Source organism: Dermacentor variabilis, chromosome 8 (genome assembly GCF_050947875.1).
Source record: "Dermacentor variabilis isolate Ectoservices chromosome 8, ASM5094787v1, whole genome shotgun sequence".
Taxonomy (NCBI): domain Eukaryota; kingdom Metazoa; phylum Arthropoda; class Arachnida; order Ixodida; family Ixodidae; genus Dermacentor; species Dermacentor variabilis.
The window spans coordinates 137,634,072-137,657,737 of record NC_134575.1 but is presented as its reverse complement, the minus strand read 5'-3'; the positions used below and the strand labels follow the sequence as shown (position 1 = coordinate 137,657,737).

At 45.5% G+C, this 23,666-nt stretch overlaps 1 protein-coding gene across 1 annotated transcript in view; it reads right to left on the bottom strand.

The window, feature by feature from the left end:
- The window catches only part of LOC142591298 (uncharacterized), a 99,395-nt gene that overhangs the window by 41,347 nt on the left and 34,382 nt on the right, over positions 1-23,666 (bottom strand). The window contains exon 3 of the mRNA XM_075703625.1: positions 15,519-15,560. Within this exon, the coding sequence (XP_075559740.1) occupies positions 15,519-15,560 (42 nt within the window). The remainder of the gene's footprint in view (positions 1-15,518; positions 15,561-23,666) is intronic.

Below are 23,666 nucleotides of genomic sequence, written 5' to 3'. Positions count from 1 at the left end.
GACCCAAGTTGTCCTCCGATATCACGTTATTGAACGTGGCGGCCCTTTATTACGTCTTCCGCTTGACTACTGGCTCTTCGCCGATGATCCGCCAAATACTTGTGGCTCTCTGGGTTGTTGAAAGACAATTGGAGACATGGATGCTGTCATGGTAACACGGGAGGTGTTGGCCTGGATCTTCCTCGAAATCTCCGGTGGTACTTGCTCCGGTGGTAATGTTCGCAGCCTGCGGCCTGCTAGATGGCTTGTGGCGACGTTGAAAATGTCCTCACGGTTTGGGCTTGCATGGAACTTCCGTTACACAGCCAAGCACCTCCGCCATATGACACGTTGTAGTGGCAGTGAAAAACATGGTAGAGAAGCCTGTGAATCAAGGAACAAACGTTTTATTGGGCGAAGCTTTGCCCAGAAAAGTGGTTACTCTCAAATAAAAAAGATAGCAGTGAATACAGTCCGCGATCATCGAAAATCGGGTCAGCGGGAAAAACGCGTCGGCAATAAAATATGACTCGTCGAAGGTTCGAGCGTAATGACAGGTGCCCGCGTGCCTTCCAGAAAGTACTACACAATTTACCTAACGCATACAATCAGGTTTCACGATGTTAGGTGACAAGAGACAGCGGATAGAACCATTGATAACACTCGGAATACTCCTGACACATGCAGCCACGGCCTACGTAGAGCGATAACGTTTACCATTTGTCAGCCCATGAAAAGCGGTCATCTGGGAAAGATAAACAACTGTCCATGTCAATATGGCGGTAGACGTGGTGCGGATGTGCATGGGTGTATGCGATAGTTATAATATATATATATATATATATATATATATATATATATATATATATATATATACGCAAGAGGAGTACGAGCAGAGAAATGTACATATGCATTGTCTTTATGTTCGAATATCACCAACTGTCATGTAATACTACGCACATCGTCCACAGTTTTCTTTCCGAGAGAATGCGCTTAATTTCTTCGCGATGCTTGGCACGGTATAGCTAATGCGTTAATGCTGTTATAGGCAGCTTGGGGGTGACGGCTCCGTGTGCATGCGTGGTTAAAGGATGAGTCGCGCAAATTCTCATTTTTGGTCAAGTTAAGTCACCTGCAATGCTCGCTGGTCGGGTGTATGCCGGTCGGTCCCGTACTGCTTGTTATCCTTCTTTTAGTATAGGCTTAGGAATTGGTCACCTCATTTTGCGCCACCTTTCTACGTACTGCGCATGGGGAACAGTGGAAGCGGATGGGTTGGCCGCATACCTACTGTTACTATTGTTACCAATGGACCATTTGACATGCTACTTCGCAAGATAGCTATCAACCGAGCACACAATGCGCTTAAACGGCGAATTCTCCTGCTGTATTGGACAAGGTGTTTCTTATTTTAAATCGTATTTGTCGATCAACTCGCCGTATCATGATACGCAATAAAACAGATGTCATCTCAATCTATTGTATCTGGACGTCTCCTTAGCTGACAGTTGCGAGGAATATAAGGTACCTATCATGGCGGCGCAGGGGGTATGGCGTTGCGCTGTGAAGCCCGAGAAACTGGATCGAATGGCGACAGCGGCGGCAGCATTTCTGTGCGGGCGATATGCAAAAGCGCCCGTGTATCGTGTTTGCTTACGGCTTAAAAAACTGGGGGTTCTAAAATTTGTTTATAATATCCACTACTTCATGTTTCGTATTCCTATCATGGTGTTGGTACGTGAAACCTTAAATTATAAGTTATACAGGAACATAAGGTCACCAAACACTATCATTGCGTTCATCGCACTACATCGTTTAATAAAATAGACAATGCGAAATTCTTCCGGCAACAAAACTGCCTGTGTTTAGACTTTCTTAGTAACCTTACCATGGAATGGATTTACGTTAGCTTGAGTGAAACAGAGCCTATTTGTTTTTAGTATTAAGAAACTGATTTGATTACCCACTTAGTGCTTCAAACTGAATCATAATTTGCTACATTTCATTTACTCGGTTAAATCGGCATTAGTTGTGTTTTGATCACGATAACCGCTCATTAGTTTAGTGCGAGTAATCAGTGAACAAGATATATTGGCAGCAGTACGGCATGCTACGCTGAGCTAACACAGCTATAAAAGTAATGCCGAAGCGAAGAGTAGCCCGGGTTATTGGCCTGGTTATAGGGAAGAAGAGAGCCGAACCCACATGCTGGTGGTCAGGTGAAACCGCTTTTTACCGGGGATTGGCGAGAATTCCTAAAGTGCTATGAACAAATGAAACGGCAGATGAGGTTGGATCGCAGAAAGCGCCGGAGCAAGGAATGCTCCGTATCGTTCTTTAGGATCCCAAACAGCTCGTCAAGCGTAAGACTTGCAAGGTGAATGTGGCCAGAAAAAACTGGTGCTCATTTGACGCTTTTGTTTTGTTCTCGGCACACTTCAAGCCAGACAGCTACAACGCCGAATTGCGTCTGCTCGCCGAGTTTGGGATACCCGTCAAAAAGCTGAGGCAGCGGCCAGACGCGGTGCAGACCGTGTTCAAGCACCGACCCATCCAGCAAGCAGTGCCCTGGCGAAATGTCAGCCTTGCTATTTTTTTACTGATATCAGGTGCAATAGATCAAGTACAAGTAAAGATTCAGCCAAAGCGTATATTGTAGAAAATACTTGTGCCGCGGATATGCGTGCGCGGGCATTTGTTTATAGGTGCCGCACTCATAACAAGTACGCACGCATGACAGCCTAATAAAATCGTAGTTTTTGTTTGTACGGATCACAGACACATGCCTTCATGGAACGCATGCGAGCAAGCAACGTACGCGCATAGCAATTTGCATTGAGCGAAGTAGCGCGAGACTTCGTCTCCCATGAACCGCTGGCTAGGCAGCGCTGCGCGTATGAAATATGAGGAAATGAAGCTATAGTACTCTACAGTGCGAAAACGCATGACCAGAATTTCGCGCAACACCAAAGTCGCCATCTATGTTGACTACGTTTACTATGCTGTCTTCGTCCATCGACTCCAACATTTGAGCGCGCCAGGCGGTGCGAGCAAAACTTAGAGGCAGTATTTCAGCAGCTAAGCAGGACACAATGGGTTGATGTTAAAATGCCGAGCGTATACAACGCCATCACTGCCTTTGCCGCTAAAAGATTCACTGCTTGCTCCTTCACGCGAACTTGGCGGTGCCCAAGACATGGCACGTAATATTTGGAGCAAATACGGCAAGAAACGAAAGCTATGCTCCTACCTCACGTGGTACGGTGGCTGATTTTGTAGCAGACGATAACTCGGTTCCACGCAGCACATGACGTCTCACATGGCATGGCAATATATGGCGGTCGGCGCCACAGGGCAGGGGTTCGAGCCGGCAAGTTCTAGCTCATGTTTTGGACAAAAATCAGCTTTTACTGCCCATTTTTACACGCGTTGCAGCTATAACGGATCCCCTATACCACAATTTCTCGCGGACAGCTGCAAATTGTTGGTGATCATCTCATGCCGTCTTCCAGTTGGCCAACCCCTAAATTTCAGTACGCCCGTGCCCTATTTCAAGTTGGCTCACACCCAAAGTGAAGTAGGCACACCCTCAAATTTCACGTTCGCCCACTCTGTGATTCAACTTGACCCAGTAGAAAATTTCGGATGGCTCACCCACAAACTTGAAGTTGGTCCACCCGCGAACTTGAAGTTAGCCCACTTGCAGATGTCATGCTGGCACACCCCCAATTTTCAAGTAGGTCCACCTCCCAATTTCAAGTTTACCCTACATCAAATTTTCAATTGACCAACCCTCAAACTTCAGTTTGCCTACCCCTACTATATGCTTGCCCATGCAGTTTCAAAGCAGCCCCACATATCTCTTGGGGTATTCTATTTTTGCATTATGTTTTGGTTGAATTGCTCCTTATCGCTAATAAAGCTAGAAATCATCGACATTTACACTATTATAACGAGTAAATGTCTTTGCAAATTACGGTTTTTTTACAAATACAAGGCATTACACGTTCCGCGTGACGGGGCGAGGGTATTTGCCAAGGAATGCTGACTCATTGAAATTTTCAGTTCACTCTTTTTGAAACACCTCGTACAAAAACATATTGCATAAGCTTTTTACCAAGCGACGACGGGCATGACGTTCCTTTAACTAATGCAATTTTCCTATTGCACTTTGACATGGCGGAGGCTTGAACAGAAGGAAAGTTGGGTACAATAAAACGCAGATGAGATCAGAATTTCTTTAACGAAGAAACAGTTTTCTTTTCATAGGATGTGACAATTTCCAACTATAGCTTGAAAATTTCTAAATATATTTTCATTTTCTTTATTCTTGCTCTAAAAATCTCGTTAATGTTCTTGGCTCGAAACATTTATTACCTGAGAAGGAACGTTCTTAAAGAAAAAAAAATTATCTATGACCTGGCTAATACTTTTGTCATAAGTTATACTGTATTACACTTTGCGCATCCTATGTTGACTCTGCTCAAGTTCGCCGTAAGCTTTGAGCAGGGCATTCGACAATATGTTCAATCCACTGCTTCATTTCAAGCTGTTTTAAACCATCACAGTGATCTGCTAAATACACTGCGTGTTTATAATGACCGCTATCACATCTTTGTTTCTGTAATTAAATATGGCTTATCATTGATTAAGGTTCCCTCTATTGTGCCTCAAGCATCAATAGAAGAGTTGCTACTTTGCTTTACTTTGACCATCAACTTAGTTTCATTGTTAACATCTCCCAACCACACTCTTGCTGGTTGCGTGATTTATTTTTAATGAGTTATTCACGACAACACTAAAAATCTTGAATTTAATTAGGACTTTGTGATTTATTGATAGAGTTCCGTAGTAATGTAAGTAAATAACATAAATGTACGGTGATTTGGGCAGAACGTCAATTTCCGTTATATATTTACTATCCTAACAAGTTCCCGTTGCATCTTTTACCTCATACAAGTGCATATCCGCCTATATAAATACCAATGTAACGTTGGTACTTACACCACGTGCACAATTATAAAACAAACACCATGCTTCTTTCTTTAGGTCGCAATTTTTTCAATAATACGAAAACATTTATTTACCTTAGCTTACCGAAAATTCTCCACTAGGATTTATATTTAGAAATGATAACCATTCCAGAAATGTATCTTCAAGGATCTTTATTCTAGTGACCCCATCGGCTGCGTCTCGTAGGACAACAGAACGTTCCTGATTTCACAAATGTTGTCACCATTCCTTCCTTCACTGTAACTTCATTTTTCTGCATCATTGCGCGTTGCACTGCATGGATCATATCCGTAAAATTGGAATACAAAAAGGAATGGTTTCAGTGGCTCTTTTTTTTTCAATATCATCAAACCAATTGAACTGTCATTGTCGATAATATACTCTTCTACAAAACATTAACTAAGAGTATATTTTTAGGAATGGTATCATGGTATATCCTTTACTTTATGGGACGTGTTTAGACGGTATTTCAGAAGCAATTGGCTAAGGTTTATAATTTGAAATTTAAGATATTTTTTCAAAGGGTCTTTCTATCTTATCATCTATCAATTAATCAAAATATTTGCATTTCCAACATATTAGTTTGTGGTAACCCCAGGTGAAAATTGGCCAAGTGCAGCTTGCTTTATTGTCATGATTCCCGTTTGTCCTTCGGTGTTGAGTTTAAGAGACAATAATAAGTCAACATTGTAAGACTGCGCCTCCACTGTCATTCAACAACGCCATAGACGCTGGATTTTTGTCTTTTGCCGCGTAGCGAGAAAGTCAAATATATGAGAAAAATGTTTTACACCCAAAATCAAAATGGTGGTCTTCACAGTCACGAAATGCTCTTATTGCAATAAATCAGTTCACAGGCAGAATTGCTGAAATTCCCTGTCACACTTATTCTGTGCCTGGTACTTTCCCTGCATAATAAAAAGTGTAAATATTTGCGTGGTGAATGACTGCTACAGGCGATAAACTCACTAACAACAAAACCGTGTCAAGAAGAAAAACAGCAGCAGCAGTGCTCACAGCATACGTGGCGTTGAATCTATTAGTCTTTCCATTTGCCATCGAAAAACCACTGACAGTCTTTCTTCGGTCTTATCTAATGCATCATTGTGATCCTACATCTGCAACGTAGCTGCCGGTATTCATAATCGTGCCAGAGCTGTGACAAGCCGCGTATCTGTCTGGGCGCAGTCCTTGCTATGCAGTAGAAATCTCACGAGCTGTGTCTCACCATGTAACCTCGGCGTATTGTTAGTACGCAAAGCAAGCAGCTTGAGTACAATGCAAAAAACTTGCAATTGTTTCATATCACGGGCCCTGGATGAAGCTGTAGTTTGTTATTCTTGGATGAGCTAAAATGTGTCAAGGCAGAGCTTAATTTGTGAAAGTCTGCGATCATGAATGCGGTTTTATGAATAGATTCATATGAATAGTGATAGTTTACCACATTGGCACGCCATGTCTGTAATATTTAACGCATGATCCGAATTAAGAAAATATGAGAGGAAACGCTATTACAAGTATTTAGGTAAGAATTAGAGTTTATGTGGCATCTGCCGGAAGAGCATCTGCTTTGCTATCTTTGCCCAGCAAGTTTTTATTAACAAGGTACCGTTAAGAGCCCCGTGTCGAAGAAAATCCGGTGTCGGTGGTGGCGTCGGCAAAGTTGTTCGGAAGAGAAAATTTTCGTATATGATTAGGTATGTGTGTATGGTATGTCTTGTTATATGACAGGCTTATATGCATGTTTCATTGCCATACCATACTTTCAATAAAGTTGCCCATACCTTGTGTTGCATTTTTGAAAAGGTTACTCCTCGGAATTTTGAGAATGACCAATTAACAAAGAAATGTCATAAAAAAAAACACCGACAGCGCATGGCTTTTCTGGTAAATCTTTTCAGACTCAAACAATAAAAGTGCGAAACAATGACTGAAACCTGAAAACGATTTAATTATTTTGGCATGACTATGGACTACTTCGGGGATCAGCCAACGGAAGGGGCTGGTTACTTATAGAAATGTCGCCTTCATGCATAGCGTTCGCCGCCAGCGTTTGCGTGTAAATATTATGCTTGCATAGGCTGGAAATGCCGGGAAGCGTGAGGAGCAGTCAGGGGGTTCTTTGAATACTATGGCATTCCACTCTTAACGAGGAAGCCTAATCGCCCTCTATAGATTTGTCGATCTAATGAGCGAATAAAAAGAAGTAACAGCTTCCGCTGACGCATTCGCAGTATTGACACTCTTGTGTTACAGACAATACAATCAAAATGATTACTTTTTCTTTGTTATTTCTTTTAAATGATGAAGTGATACGTAATTGATTACGGAACGTTTGATTGATAATTACAATATGTAGAAATGTAATGTACAGTCATTTTAGGTAATTGAGAGAAGTACCTGCCTGACGGTGTCTGTCGCTAGAAAGTATATAAATTGCACCGTTTAGCGACAGCCAGTATATGTCAGGCTTTGTTTTAGGATAAATAAATAAATAAATAAATAAACAAATATATATATATATATATATATATATATATATATATATATATATATATATATATATATATAGAGAGAGAGAGAGAGAGAGAGAGAGAGAGAGAGAGAGGCAAATGAAAGACAGGGAGGTTAACCAGAGATTATCTCCGGTTGGCTACCCTGTACTGGGGGAGGGGCAAGAGGATGCGATAGGTGAGAGAGAGAAGGGTGAAAATATTTTTTCAATTCAGAAAGAAAAGAAACACAAACACACACACGCATTTGCACATGAACTGTTTCTGTAGGCACTGTCACGCAGCCCACAAAGGCATTCCTATGTTACGCTATGTCACCGTACAATCCTACATCATACAGTGTACAGTCACAATTCGTCAGAAAGTTCCATGTTTTTAAGTACTGCAGCAGCGCTTTCATAGCGGATCACGCTGATGCTCGCGTAGGCCAGTTTCTAAGGATCTTGTTTTCTGTCATTGGGTGCTTGTCCAGTTTGTCTAGGGTGGCTGAGAGGACTGCTCTTTGCGGGTTGAAACGATAGCACTGACAAAGAAGGTGCTCGATTGTTTCATTACACCCGCAGATGTCACAAAGTGAACTGCTGGCCATTCCGATGAGAAAAGAATTCGCATTTAAAAATGCTACTCCAAGCCATAGACGGACTAGAAGGGTGGAGTCACGTCGTGGAAGCTCGGGCGGAATTCGGAGGGTCCAGGGTATGAAGGCGCGCACTTGTAAACTCGGATGAATTCCATTGAGCTAATTTCAGGTCACGCGCAATTGCGGAATGTTTTTCGCTGCGTTGGCTCGAAACACGAATAGCAACGTAGCTGACGCCGTCTGGGCAGATGGGCAGCTGCGTCCGCTCGATCATTGCCATGTATGCCACAGTGACTAGGCAACCACTGATATAATACATCGTGTCCTTCGTCAGCTATGCGATGGTGGACTTCCCTTATCTCTGCGACGAGCTCCTCATGTGATCCATGGCGCAGTGCTGAGAGTACACTCTGTAGGGCTGCCTTGGAATCACAGAAGACTGACCATGCATGGGTTGCTTTCTACTGAATGAAACGAAGAGCCGCACTCAGGGCTACCATTTCAACAGCTGTCGCTGATGATACATGCCACGTTTTTAGCTGCATTTTGACGGATCTTGTTGGTATCACCAAAGCAGTAGCTGAGCTTGCAGATGTGACTTAGCCATCAACGTAAACGCGTACGCGGCTGCTGCGCACCTCGTGTAAAAGATTTATTGTGGCCTGCTTCAGGGCAAACGATGACATGTTAGCTTCTATATGATTCCTGGGATGGTCAGGAGTATTTCAGGTCTGTGCAGATACCATAAAGTGAGGATGGTTTTGCTGCAGGCTTGTGTTCAATGGCAATGAAGTACGATTGGCAACAATTGTACGACTGAAAGTTGCGTGTGGTCTTTCTACGAGTAGAGCGGCAAAATTGTGAGAAGGTAGTCGAGCGACGTGCCGAATATGCGGCCTGAGAGCGTCGGTTGCCAAGTACGTTAATATTGGGTGATCTCGAGCTATGAAAATCATTGCAGCTGTAGACGCACACCTCGCGAGACCAGCACACGTCCTGGTCTTGAGCTCGTAGTCCCTGGAGTACACGCATGTTTGTTTTCCAGGTGTTACCAAGCACATAGAGGATGTATCTTGCGAAACCGAGGAACAAGGTGTTATAAAGCTGCAGCATTGACCACAACGATGTGCCCCATGACTTTCCGCCGAGAACTGCGAGATTTATTATTGTCTCTTCCTTATGTATGAAACGTGCGGGCTCCATGATAGGTCGCGGTCGATAATTACCCCTAAGAAACGGTGTTTCCGTGCATTCGCAACTGCTTGCCCATTGACACTTACAGAGTAATGCTTCATTGCCTTCCGAGTGAATGTAACAAGGCAGCATTTCCCTGAAGAGGGCTCTAACTTCTGTTTTCGCAAGTAAAGTAATGCTAACGCTGCTGCCTTTTGTAGCCGTACTCGTACCTGCAGTCGTGTTACAGCAGACGCCCAAATGCAGATGTCGTCTGGATAGATTGATACATGAACTGTGTTTGGCAAGCATCCGACGAGGCCAACAAGCACTAGGTTGAATCGCGTCGGGCTCAACACTCCGCCTTGCGGTACTCCACGGAACGTTTGGTGCTGAGTCGTGGCGCCATCCTCGCTCATCACGAAGAAATGCCTGTCGGTCAAATAACGGTAGAGCCACTGAAAAGTGCGGTCACCGATTCCGGCTTCAATCAGAACGCCTGTAATGGCATAATGTGCTATATTATCATAGGCGCCTTTTATGTCAAGGATGAATGCCGCAGTGAGTTGTTTCAGACGTTTTTGATGTTAAACAAACGTGACCAAATTGACGACATTAGCCGTAGATGAGCGCCCACGCCGGAAGCCAGCCGTAGCATTTGGGTACACGTTGTAATTTTCGACGTACCATTCCAGGCGCGTCAAAATCATTCTCACCATTATTTTTCATTATTTTCCCTATGCAACTGGCCAGAGTGATGGGGTGGTACGAAGAGTAATCTAACGGTGATTTACTAGGTTTGAGAAGTGGAACCAAGCTGCTGCATTTTTATTCGCGTGGAACCAAACCGTTGCGCCAAGACTCCTTGTAATGGTTTAGTAGCATGAGTCGTGCTTTCTGCACAAGATTGGCGAGCGCCGCATAGGTAACGCCGTCCGGCTCAGGTGACGAAGAGCGCCTGCAAGTCGCCAATGCCGCTTTAAGCTCCTCCACCAAAAACATTACATCCATGCGGGAATTCCGTGGCACAGGAGTGGCACGTGGTGTATGTGCGCGTTGGAGGTGCAAGCTGGCAAGCCTTGAGCAAAAGTGTACAGCAATGTCGATTTCGCGTCGACCTTGATGCAAAGCGAATGATTTGAAAGGAACACGCTGTTGCGGTGATACGCGAAGTCCACGCAGGGTCTTTTTCTTTTGCATCTGCCTTGTCTCTCTGAGACCATGGATGGATTCAGTTCTTCTGTATCTTCTTTCAGCCCGCCGGCGAATTGCTCATAATCGCTGCAGTTCGGCTTCAAATTCTTCGTATTTCGGGAGGGGCTGAAAACCACGCGTAGCCTCTTGCATGGCTTTTTGAATTTCGTGTTCCAGACTTGAATGGTTCCCTTGCTCACATACTTCCTCCATGTGCGACTGAAACGCCGACCATTCAATTCACCGGAGGGTCGTGGAGGAGCATTGAGATAGTCGCTTGATCTTCAGGCACGTCGGAATATGGTCGCTTCCATGTGATTCGATGTCTGGAAACCATTGCACGTTTCTTTCAAGGCGTTGAGCAACCAAGGTAAAGTCTAGACAGCTGCTGTAAGTAAGCCCACGTAAATATGTCGGAATACCATCGTGGAGGCAGTAGAGGTCATGCTGGGTGGCAAAGGATACTAGTCTCCTTCCCCTGGTTTCCATCTTCAAACTCCCCAAAAGCGGATGGTGAGCATTAAAATCTCCGATGAGAATCGTAGGGCCGGGTGTCGCTGATAGCAGGTTGTCCAGTGCTATCAGCGACGCCGATTATCAGCGGTTCCCACTATTTAGGTGCTCAGAAGCAAATGTGAAGAGGATTAGAGGCGATAAAAGAGTGGCGGTAGGGACGTTTCCAGGGCGAACACTGTTCTGTCATGCAGCGAGCAAGACAAAAGCTCACGCGCGCAACCTCATCATAGTAGCAGGTGGGCTAAATGACGTCCTCAACAGGAAAGGGACAGGACTAGCCCAGCGCTTGTCGAAGGGGCTGGGCGACTTGCGCGAGTTATCCCCTCAGGTGCGGATCGTGGTGTGCACGGTGCCGGAGGTGCCTGTACGTGACAGTCACGTACAGAGAGCCGTAGTAGCTGCTGATGAGGCGATAGGGAAAATGAGCCTAGAGAAAGGCTTCGAGCTTATCTAAGTAAACAGGGAAGTGAGACGATGTGGCGATTTTAAACGAGACGGGATCCGCTTCAATTACAGGCTGGCACGAGAAGTGGGCTGGCGACTTGGTGGCTGCGCTGTGGCTTTTTTAGGGGGACCACAGGTGCTCAGGAGGCTATAGTAGGTAGTAATGAAGAAGGTCCCCTAGGGGAACCTCAGAAGAGCATCGCCGTCGATAACAGAAAAAGCAGGAAAACAAGAAAGAGAGCGTGTGTTAGGGCGGGTTGGTATTCCGTAACTGAGGTTTTTTAGCGCACGGAAAGGGACGAGAGACAGTGTGTCCGCGTCTTGTCACTGTCTCTCGTCTTTTTTCGTGCGCTAAAAACCTCAGTCAAGAAAGAGAGCTCGCCATGCAATAGGCTACATAAGTATGCAGGGTGGCAGAAGAAGGGAAAAGTGGGCAGAGCTTGAGGAGTAGTTAAGTACAGAACAAATAGTGGTGTATGCGGTTACAGAAACGCAACTTAGAGGCTCGGAAGAGCTGACAGTGATTGAGAACTATGTTTGGGAAGGGTGTAACAAAACTAAGTTGGAAAGAAAGGAAGTGGGAGTCCTAGTGCTCATCCATCAGGGAGCGAAATGGAAAAGAGGAAATACAAAATGTCAAGAGCACCTTTGGTTATCAGGTACAATGAGAGCGAAAAAAAACTTGGCTGGGCGTTACGTATTTGTGGACCGGAAATTATTGCACAAAGCAGAATAAAGAGTTAGTGAAATGCACAAGCGCTGATATTAAGGGTTTCGGGAATGGTGCTGGTTGTCCTATTAGGCGACATGAATGCCCACATACAGGATTTAGATGGCTATACCGACAACAAAGGGAAGTCATTGCTAGACATTTGGGAGCAACATAACCTCGTTATCGTGAACACAGGGCCTAAGTGTGAAGGGCCGATCACGTGGACAGTGGGAAACCGGTAATCAACCATTGATTACTCTGTCATGAGAGAAGGAATTCATTAGTTGATAGAAATGTTCATTAATGAGGAAGGGTATAGCAGCATAGGGAGCGACCATAAACGCATCATTTGAAGAATGGGACATGTAGTTGGGAAAGAGAGCAAGGAGTGCAAAATAGCCAGTGCACATTTGAACGCTGAAGAAATAACATATATAGTCACTAGAGTCTAGCAAGAACCTGGCAAATGGCTAAATAAGAGTGCGAATATAGTGAGCTTCTAAGTGTAATAACGACAGAAATGCGGAAAGAGCAACAACATCTTCGTTCGAAAGGAAAAAAGAAATCGAAAAGCTGGTGGAAGAGGATACGAGAAGTGACCGCCCAACGACAGAAAGCATCCCGAGAGGACATGCAGGCAAAGAAGGCGCAGCTGCCGCAGGATGAAGTAACCAGTAAATGGGAAATATACAGGGAGAAAAAGTGTATGGTTCAAATACTGGTGCAAGCAAAATTAAAAGATGAAAGTGAACGTTGGTTGTCAGAAATACGTGAGAAAAGAAGTCCGCACCTAGAATGTTTTGAAACCACATAAAATCGTTAGGCAGGAAGTCAACAACAATATGGCAACAATTCCTAGACAAAGATGAAAACAGACTGAAAGGAGAAGTGGCCATAAATTATACCGAAAAATAACAGCCGAATTTTTCCAAGGCAATGACGAGGTTGCGTTTGAAGAAAAAAAGAGCATGAAAGAGTCCCATGTGGTAAAGGAGCTTGTGCTGACAAAGTTCAACAGGAAGAAAGCTGAAGAGAAAATTCCTAAGCGCACAGCCACAGGGCTAGACGAGGTTCCCGTTAGGCTGAATAATGAACTATGACCAAAAAGTAAGGAAGCTCTAGTGAAAGCAGTGGAAAAAAAACTATAAAAGATAGACGAAAACCAGACAGCTGGCGACAAAGTAGCATGAATTTAACTTATAAAGGTAAGGGTGGGGGGAAGGTGGAACTCACTCGTATAGACCGTTGACCATTACATCGTTAATTTACAGGCGAGCAATACAGGCAATCAAATTAAAGCTTCAAGCATGGGCAGAGAATAATGGCATTTTGGGAGAACTTCAGAATGGCTTTAGAATAGGTAGGCGTTTAGATGATAACTCTTTTGTTCTTACTCAGTATATTGAAATATCAAAGGTAGAAAGCAGACCGTTATATGTGGCCTTTTTATACACAACAGGAGCCCATGACAACGTAGACCGCAATAATCTAGGGGATATTTGAAGGGGAAGGCTTAGGAGACGATTGTGTACAGCTTTTGAGAGAGATTTGCCTCAAAATGCCGTTTGCATTGAATGGGAAGGGATGACGAGCGAGGAGAAAGTTCATATCAACAAGGGACTGAGGTAGGGGTGCTCTTTATCCCCAGTGCTGCTTCTGATGTACATGGTGAGGATGGAGAGGGCGCTAGAAGGAAGTAAAAAGAAGTACGGGCATTCCACAGCAATAGAGATGCTTTCTTGACTTCCTTGGGCAAGGGCAACGAGGGGCGGGCGATGGTGCTATGCGATCCTTTCAAGTACTCAAGTCAGCGCGTCCAGTACTTGCAGTGTGCTACAAGCAGCTGGAGTGTCCACGTTTGTCAGTAGTAGACGCATGACATTCGTGAGCGATATTTGAGCACAGCAATCATTTGTGAATCCGTCTCGCATTTAGTCAACTGAAGTGTGATTTGACTTTAAGGGACGAGTCATGTGCTGTCGCTCTGGTGCGTGGCATGTCTTCGGCAGCGCTGGCCACACCTCACTTGAAGCATGAATAGCATGGCTGCTTTTTTCGTTGACATTCGTGATCTTACTGGAGACAGATGGAACAGGAGGCGGCGTTGCCGGATGATACATTTCCCTTGAACCGGAAGAGGATTTCGTAGGCTTTCGTTTCCTGTAGCGATGTCCCCTTATCGCCGTAGAAGCATCTCTGCGTGATGATCCGTCTCTGGCACTTTTTCTCAAGATTTTCTGCTCTTTCTTTAGGCGTGAACAGTCGTTTGAAGATGCAGCGTGCGAGCTTTGACAATTTAGGCACTTGAGCTTTGTTGCGCGGCAAGTGTCAGTGTCGTCGTGTTGTTCGTAACATCGTGGGCATATCGTTATATTTCGGCAGACAGTACTCACATGTCCGATTCTTTGTCACCTGCACTGAAGTGGTTTGGGTAGGAAAGATCGTACCACATGCCAAAAGTGGGCAGCCTCTACTTGTGATGGTAGGCAGTGACCTTTAAACACGAGCCTTACACAGGTCGAATTGAAAACACGCGGAGCTTGTAGTATGGCAACACCATCTATAGCAGGATTGATTAAAATTGGCCGGTCGTTGTCGCTAATCGATGCGTCAATATCATAAACAACACCAGCCGTGGTTTCGTTGTCCTGCGGAATGAGGTAGTGGACATTGATGTTGCTCAGGAGCTTTACTGCCATCAAAGCATTGATTGCGCCTCGGTTGTGGACATCAATAGCCAGGACATTCCTTGGAGTATTAATTCTGATATCTTCGATTTCTCCAGGAACAAGAGCCTCCAGAAAAACGGAAATCGCTTGTCGATGAAGGCGGTTGAGGTTGTCGGCAGGTGTGTTCGGCGCCCCCCCCCGCCCCGAAATTGTGTACGCCGATGGTTTTTGTTGCGGCATGACGGTAGATTTACTTGACGAACACCATCCGCTGATGTTTCTTCTCTTGGCCTTCCGGTGTACTACTCTTTCCAAGCCTTCGTCATCTGACGCGTCGTCGCTTGAGCAAGAGTACAACACAGTGTCCTCGCTGTCAGCTTGACTAGGAGGGCAATTTCTCTTCCTCGGGCCGGTTCCTGCCAAAGCAGTCACGTTGCGTCAGCATTCTGCCCACTCCACTTCCACTGCCGTGGCAATGGGAGCGGCGTCTTCCAGTAAAACACGGGAAAAAGCCGAAAATACTGCAGCGCGAAGGAACAGTGGTCGCTACGAGAATCACTTCCAGGATGAATATAACGTTTCAAATAGGCACATTAAATTAAAAGAACAATATTGTGCTGATCACATTCCTCTGGAACAGGACAAGCAAAAAGCAAATTAGTTCAGCAATGGTCTTTTTCTCGATTTTATGAGAAAGGAAAATGACATATCAGTTCTCATTGTACCTGTTAAATCGATGGGGTCAGTTGGATCGTATCCTGGTAGATCTGTAAAAAGAGCATCATTAGCAGATCATAGGGGCACTGATTCAGTTGGAACAGTTCAGAATAAATTAACTTATCATTGCATAAAAAACACAAGCGGGACACAGGTACTACGGTATACCTGCAGAAGACCGCCGGCACCTTTCACCTTAGCAAAAAAGACGAACAGTTTCAGCGCGAGGGGACTCTATCTTGCTGAAAGCCGTGTATCCTACGTAAATATCATCTCCAAAAAGTCTGGCTCTTACCTTTGAATTTGAATTACTGCAACAATTGAATTACTTACCAGTTCTGGAAAATAAATAATGTTTTTTCAGGTTATTACTTAGCACCTGGCCCTGCTCCTCAATTAATATTCATTAGGTTTTCAAAGTTCGACGAGGCATAATCGAATACCATTGATATTTGAATAAAAATAGCAATAGGAAACTGAAATTGTCATCATCAACCATAAGGAGGCACAGAAAGCGTGACATATCTGTAAGTCCAAACTAGACATCTAAAATTAAGTTCATCTTCTGCATAATCTCCGCTAGAAAGCCGTGCAATGAGAATGTGATCTACATGGGCCCTCGCTTTTGACGGAGCTTAGGCCGGAAAAGGTCGTTCACATCTATAGTGTGTGCATCACAAAAATCGAAAAGTCGCCCTGACTTTCTGTATACCTCGTTCAATTGAGTGAGTCAGGGTCTGCGTCCCCTCTGGAAAAGGAGCAACCGCACGCGACCAGTGGCGCATGCGCAGGACGCATGGAAAGACCGGTCAACAGACGCACACTCCCTGTGACATCAAAAGGCTGGCCCCCACGCCCACAGCCGACAGCGCTCCTGCACCGCACGGTGAGTCAAGCAATTCACCCGGCACCGCACACAGAAAGCACAGAACCACAAAACGAAGACGCCAGTGACATGCACAACTACTCTTCAGAACATAGTGCAATAGCGTGAAAGTGTTCGTAAAAATAAACAGTGGCAAAACAATTACCGCAGATAAACCGTGGTCAGAAACAAAAATGAAGAAAAGGACACTCCCCCTGCAAAATAACCCACGCCCACCTACACCTCCCAAAGCTTCGCGGTGAGCACGCAGCCTCGAAGAACATGCCGTATGCTCCCACTCCCTATCGATGTCATCAAAATTGTTTACTGCCCTCAAGCTGGTCTACATGTGACGTACACAAAACGCCGTTAATGGAAGGACCACCTATGCGGACATTGCGTACAACATTCTTAAGATCGACCGCAGTCAACTTCGTGGAACCACTTACGAACTGCGACTCCGTGAGAAAACGGCAGAGTGGACTAGCAGAGGCATAAGCGTCAACGTCAGACCAAACATGAACTAAGAAGAACTCATGGAGGGACTCGGGGTACCTGCGCGATACGCTGCACCTATGGCTCGCACACTCGGAAATTCCTCTGCAGCCGTAACCTATTTCGCCGCCGCCACGCACAATACAGCGTCATTCACTAATACACACACTACCGCTGCTTGCAATGAAGAACCATCCAGGAGTGGTATTCTGTAAGCGTCCACGAAGTCCACTGTCCATTTCGGCTCCTGCTGATGTTGTAGCACTGTTCCGGAGTCGGCGAGAAACCCAGAAGTCGTCTTAACGCGTTCACTTGGAAGCCTACCGCTGATTGAAATTATAGCACCGATAACAAAGCTGAGGCAATTTGTGCGCCTCTACTTTCCCTAGTGTACTAAAAAATATTAGATACAAGGTTCTGGGGCTCAAGTACACATGCTTTAACATTCGCCAGGTACCCATGCCGAGATCGGCCCCTTCCACCGAAGCTTAGGCTTAGCGTATCCGCCGAGTCTGTCTACAAGCTACCGGCCCGTCTGGGCTCAGGAATCAAGTCTTACTAGGATAAATCACTCGTGTGAGGTTCTCACTCGTGCTCTTGGGACAAAGGAACGAAAACCCGGTGGTACAAACAATCACAAGGCCATTTATTGCACCTTTCATAGAGTAATGCCTGCTAGCCGAGTTGGTATCGACAAAACATGCCCATGGGCGCGCGACAAATTGCGGAAGTGCGACTCACCGCGACCAGATAACGAGCGAATATGTTCCCCCCATGCTAGACACCAACGCCTGGTCGTTCGCACGTACGGTCACGGAAACGGAGGCGCGTTCGAACGATCGTGTTCGTCCATTCCGGGGTAGGCTTCGCGAGAGGGTCTCGCAGAAGCATGGATCGAGTGCGTGCGCAGAACGTCCGCGCCGCTTCCCGATCCCTTTCGCCTTTCCCTTTTTGCGTCCAAGTAACCCCGCCGTTAGGTGGCCTTAGTAGAGCAACAATCGTGCCACCTCTAGTACTACCCTGCAGGCATATCGACTACCACAGTAAAGTCACGCGGCGAAGCCGGATTACAGCAGACGGGAGCTATGCGAGAAAACAACATATCAAGGGACGCGTCAGAGTCGCGCATCCCCCCACTCTATATTTCAGCTTTCATATCGGTGTTCTTAAATACACCATTTTCTTCATGTTAACAGTGACAGCACAAGAATCAACGAGCGCTGATGTGACACTTCATAAACATCCGTATATGTGCTGTCTCAGAAGGCGGCCAGCTGCACTAGCCTACGCTTTTCTGACGGAGATATGTGACTGTACAGATGAGTCCATTGAAAAGTATCCTTGAACTGAGAAAATGCATAGCCCTTGCGCGAAGAAGAAATGCCTATCATAATCGGCAGTAAAAGCCCATTCAGCGTCCCGGGTCGGCCGTTAATTTAGGACTTTTTCGACATGAAAATGCCATTCGCAAAATAAAATCAGTATTGTGGCACTCCCGCGCACACTGTTATATGCGAACAACAACCTTTTTTTTCTCATACAGACGTGCGTTTTATTTGCGGGGCGATAGTGCATCTACCATGTCGGGGCGAGACGTCTCTATATGAAACGAAACCTGCTCCTGAATCTTGACATGGCAAATTATCCACAAATTTCAATGTTTCGTCGTGGCGCGGTGGCATCCCTTCGTTGGCTCTCGTGCGCATCAGACGCTGGGTTCGTGTGCTCTCTCCGAGCGGTGTCAACGGACGCAGGCCATGGTTCTACTGTTTCTGCTGATTACAGCAAGGTTATTTGGCCACAACTGCCAATTGGAAACGCTTCCCTGAACATTGTTTTGTGCAGTGCGGTGTGTCAACGAATCAACGATATCGAAGGTGAAATTGAGCGCCTATAAGTAGTCAAGGTTGTAGCATCGATAGGTGCCTACCAGATGAATCATATGTCTGGGCGCTAATGGTATATTCAATGGACGCAAAGTAAGTGCTCATGAAGCAAAGGAACTGCGCATCAACGTTAAAAGATATCTCGTCATCAGTCCTAACGGCAGTCAGGTGAGAGTCAAACTTCATTGGTTTTCTTTCCATATCAGTGACGACGCCGTATGAAAAGCATTGGAACCATATGAAAATAAAATGCAGATCACACGTACTGTGGGAATTGATGTAAGGGAATCTTTGTGTGCTGTTTGCGTTCATTTACATTACTTGGCGGTGACATATTGAGGGCATACGACAGTCGTGACGGCTTGTGAAATGTTACCTTGCCTGCTCCGCTTGTGTTTGTTGTTCTTGCTCCGCTCGACGCTTTATGCGAGCCTTCGTCTCGTCGGCACTCGTCGCACTCGTCGGCGCCATTCTGGGTTTTAGTGTTGTAGCTTACAAAACTGCCTCCTCTCCCTCTCTCTCTATTACCTCGCTAATATTCTCCCCGCCTTCTCCATATATTGTCCTTGCTGTTGCGGGTGAGCACGGGCACAAGAAGCCCAGCAGCTGCTGCACAGCATTTGAGAGGGGCCACGCCTTGTTAGGTGTCCAGAGGGCATTGTGCAGATGCGATGCGGCTTAAATCTTGACATGAGCTTCTCTGGTCGTCTTTCCTCTATTCCACGCTCCTGTAATGTGCCAACGCGATAGCGTTAAGGGCCCTGTGTCGCACAAGATCTGGTGTCGACGCCGAGGGTGTTGCTTGGCGAATAATCATTCTTATCCAGAACCGCGCAGGCCCTCCACGTGGCGCATACATTGTCTTACGTTCTTTACGAAGTTATTCCCCGTATAGTGTAGTGTCGTTGAGCGGAAATACGGAAGGAAACAAACAGAGAAGACAGGACAGACGCTCACTTACAAATGTTGTAAGCGAGCGTCTGTCCTGTCCACTCCGTTACTTCCCTCCCGTATTTCCCTTCAACGACACTACGTCATACACCAAATGGCCCAACAGTCTACGTTACTGAACTTATTCCTCGTAGTTTTGAGAGTGATAGCTCCTAAACAAATGTCATGAAACAAAACACCGACAGCGCATGCCTTTTATGTGTTTTGTGACATGGCCACGTCTCTACTACGTTCCGACACGGCCGCTGTTAGTGGTGTGCGCCTCAACTACGTCCTGACGTAACTGGCGTTAGCGGCGAGGCAGACAGCAGCCGCCGCCGCAGCCCACAGCAGCAGCAGCGGCGGCGGCGGGAAAGTAGAACGAAGAAGCAAAGAAATCTTCGCTTTAAAATTTTGGAAATGAGTAGGAAAACGTGGATGGCTGGAAAACTTATAGGAGCCCAAGCCTAATCTAGGTCGGTGATCTTGAGACAAACACGGATATACTGTCGAGTCGCTCCCGCATCAGATTCGCATTCAGGGCTGCAACACTCTTGTAGTTGTGCCTGGAAGACCGCCTCTGTGTCTGAGATGCAAGAGATCGGGCCATACAAGAAGTCATTCTCGTATCCCGCGGTGTTCTGCATGCCGGAAGTTTTCTCATGAAGCCTGCGGCTGCAGAAAAACTTACGCTATAATGACACGAGAAGATGGCGAGAACGACGACACAGATGCGCTCATGGACGAGGATGAAGCTGTAGAAACATTACAACCTCGTAACATTAATCTTTCCTCAAGGGTACCTGACTCTGAAACACCAGCCACGCGAATAGAAACAGAAGAGGCCGACTCTCCAGTGAAGGCTACCGCGGTTGTTTCGCCTGATATCTCTGTAACAATGGACAAAACCTCGGGGAAGCCGGACGAAGAATCCTGTGTTTCGATATATCTACTGCCTTCGTTTATCCATACACTGAGGTATTTATATAGATTTGCCCGACGTATTTCCTGGCCCTGTATTGCCACTGTCTGTTCAGAGTTTTAATGGAATGCAATAACATCTGATTTTTTAACGCTAACTTTCAAACCTACATTCTCGCCTTCCTGTCCACAGATATTAGTTAGACGGCGCAAATTTGCTTGTTAGCTAGCAACACAATGTCGTCCGCATAAAATGATCCTGGAAGCTTCTGCTCTACTACTGCACCCGCCCATTTGTATGAGACATTAAACCCGATATTACTGTCTTCTAGCGCCCTCTCCATCTTCAACATGTGTATCATAAACAGCAGTGGGGACAAAGGGCACCCATGCCTCTGTCCCTTGCTGATATCAACTTTATCCTCGCTCCTCATCCCTTCCCATTAAACGGAAACGGTATTTTCTACGTAAGTCTCTCTGAAAAGCTGTAGAGAATCGTCGCCTGAGCTTTCCCCTTCCGGATAATTCCACAAAATGTTGCTGTATACATTGTCATACTCTCCTGTAATGTCTAAATAAGCAACGTATAACGGTCTGCCTTCTACTTTTGATGGTTCAATACAGCGAGTAAGAATAAATGAGGTATAATTCAAAAGCCTACCTATTGAGAAGCCCTTCTGAAGTTCTCCCAAAATGCCAATATTATCTGCCCATGCTTGCAGCTTCAATGTAATTGCCTGCATTGCTAACCTGCATAATACCGTTGTAGTGGTGAATGGTCTATACGAGTGAATTCTATCATTCTCCGCCTTACCTTCATATATTAAATTCATTATGCCTTGTCGCCAACTGTCTGGTATTCGTCTATCTTTTCAAGTTTTTGCCACTGCGTTCACTGTAGCTTCCTTACTATTTGGTCATAGTTCATTAATCAGCCTAACGAGAACCTCGTCTAGCCCTGTGGCTTTGCACATAGGAATTTCTCTTCGGCTTTCTACCAGTTGCAATTTGTCAACACCAGGTCCTTTTCCATCTGGTTCTCTCTGATGCTCTTTTTTTTTCTTCACGTACAACCTCGTCATTGCCTTGGAAAGATACGGCTGGTATCTTTCGGATGTAATTTAACGCAGCATCCCCTTCCAGTTTGTTTATATCTTCGTCTAGGATATGTTGTATTGTTGTTGACTTCCTGCCTATTAATTTTATGTTGTTCCAAAATAATCTAGGTGCAGCCTTATTTTTCTCACGTATCTCACGACAACCAACGTTAACTTTCACCTTTTATCTTTGCTTGCACCAGCATTTCAGCCATAGATTTCTTCTCCCGGTATATTCGCGATTTACAGGCTACTTCATTGTGCGGTAACTGCGCTTTTTTGCCAGGCTGTGTTCTCGGACTCTTTTCTGTCGTTCGCCGATCGCTTCTCGTATTTGCTTGTTCCATCAGCTTTTCGTTTTTTTTGCTTTCCACCGAACATCTTGTTTCTCTTTCCGTATTTCTCTTGGGGTTACTCTTAGAAGCTGTCTATACTCCCACTCTTTGCTTGGCCATTGGCAAATTTCACCCTCGACTCTTACGACTATATTTATTTTTTCAGCATTTAAATTTGGACTGTCCATTGTGCACTCCTAGCTCTCTTCCCTAACTACATATGCCATTTTCAAAATGATTCTTTTATGGTCACTGCCTATGCTGCTATACGCTTTTTGATCAATTACCGTTTCTCTCAACTTACCATGAAATTCTTCTGTCATTGGACAGTAATAAATGGTCGATTGCCGGTTTCCTACTTCACACGTGGTCGGCCCTTCACACTCAGGCCCTGTATTCACGATAACAAGGTTATGTTGCTCACAACAATCTAGGATTGACTTCTCGTTGTTGTCGGTATAGCCACCTAGATTCTGTACGGGCCTTCATGTCACCCAACAGGATAAGTTTGGCATCATTCCCGAAACGTTTGTTATCAGCACTTAGGCATTCCACGAACTCTTGATTCTTCTCTGTGCAATTATTTTCGGTTTTGAAGTAGGTTACGCGCAGCCAAGTTTGCTTTCCACTCGTTTTTCTGATCAGCAAAGATGCTCTTTTAATTTTTAATTTACTCTTTTCCATTTGGCTCCACGATGAATGATCATTCAGACCCCCCATCCCTTTCGTTCTGACTTAGTTGTGTTGCACCCTTCCCAAGCATAATTATCGATCACTGGGGGCTCTTCCGAGTCTCTAATATGCGCCCAAAAATGATACTGCCACCTACGGGCAGCGGCCACTCAGACAGACCTCAAATGGCATCTTGAAAGGGGCTTTGTCTTTCACTTCGCGCGTAGGACAAGTATGTTATCTCGTTTATTCGTATTACGATCCGAAGCCATCATGTCTGCAACTTGTAAGTGACACTTTCATAAGAGTTTCCTCGCACAATTTATTTGAAGAGATTCACTTAGTTCAACAAGGCACTTTCACTTGGTGGATGGCGCAGAAGACTAATGATGTATGCTGCACAGCCTTACACGTGCATGTGCGCGTGACGTACGTCGCTTGTGGTGATGTTACTTGTGTAACACCACCACATGAAGTGTAACACCACCACCACCCTGTGAAGTGAGTGTAGAACTTCGCCCTACACCCACTTCACAGGGTGGAATGGAGGCGGAGTTTTTTACCTGTTGTGGGCGGCAAGGGGTATTCGAAGCGTCCAAGTTATTGCCGTGGCTATGACGGTGCGGCAGAAACTGGCCAGCCGTAACACACCAGCCGTGACAGACTGCCCCGCCGTGGCAGAGAGATCCTGATAAGCCGCTGGCGGTTGTCATACAGCTTGCGTTTGGTAGACCTCTGGCGAATTTCTTTCGATAGGTGTTCCGTTCCAAGTCTAGGACGCCGCTGAATGCTTTCTGAGGTCGAACTGCAGTTTCTGGTTCACGGAAGGCGTGAGTCGGAAACCCATCGAAAACGCAACCACTTAGCTGGCAAACGCGAGGTTGGCTTGGTGAAGCTCAGTAAGCTTCTCCAGGCTCATTTACAAATTCAAATGCCACAATTATCTACTAAATTG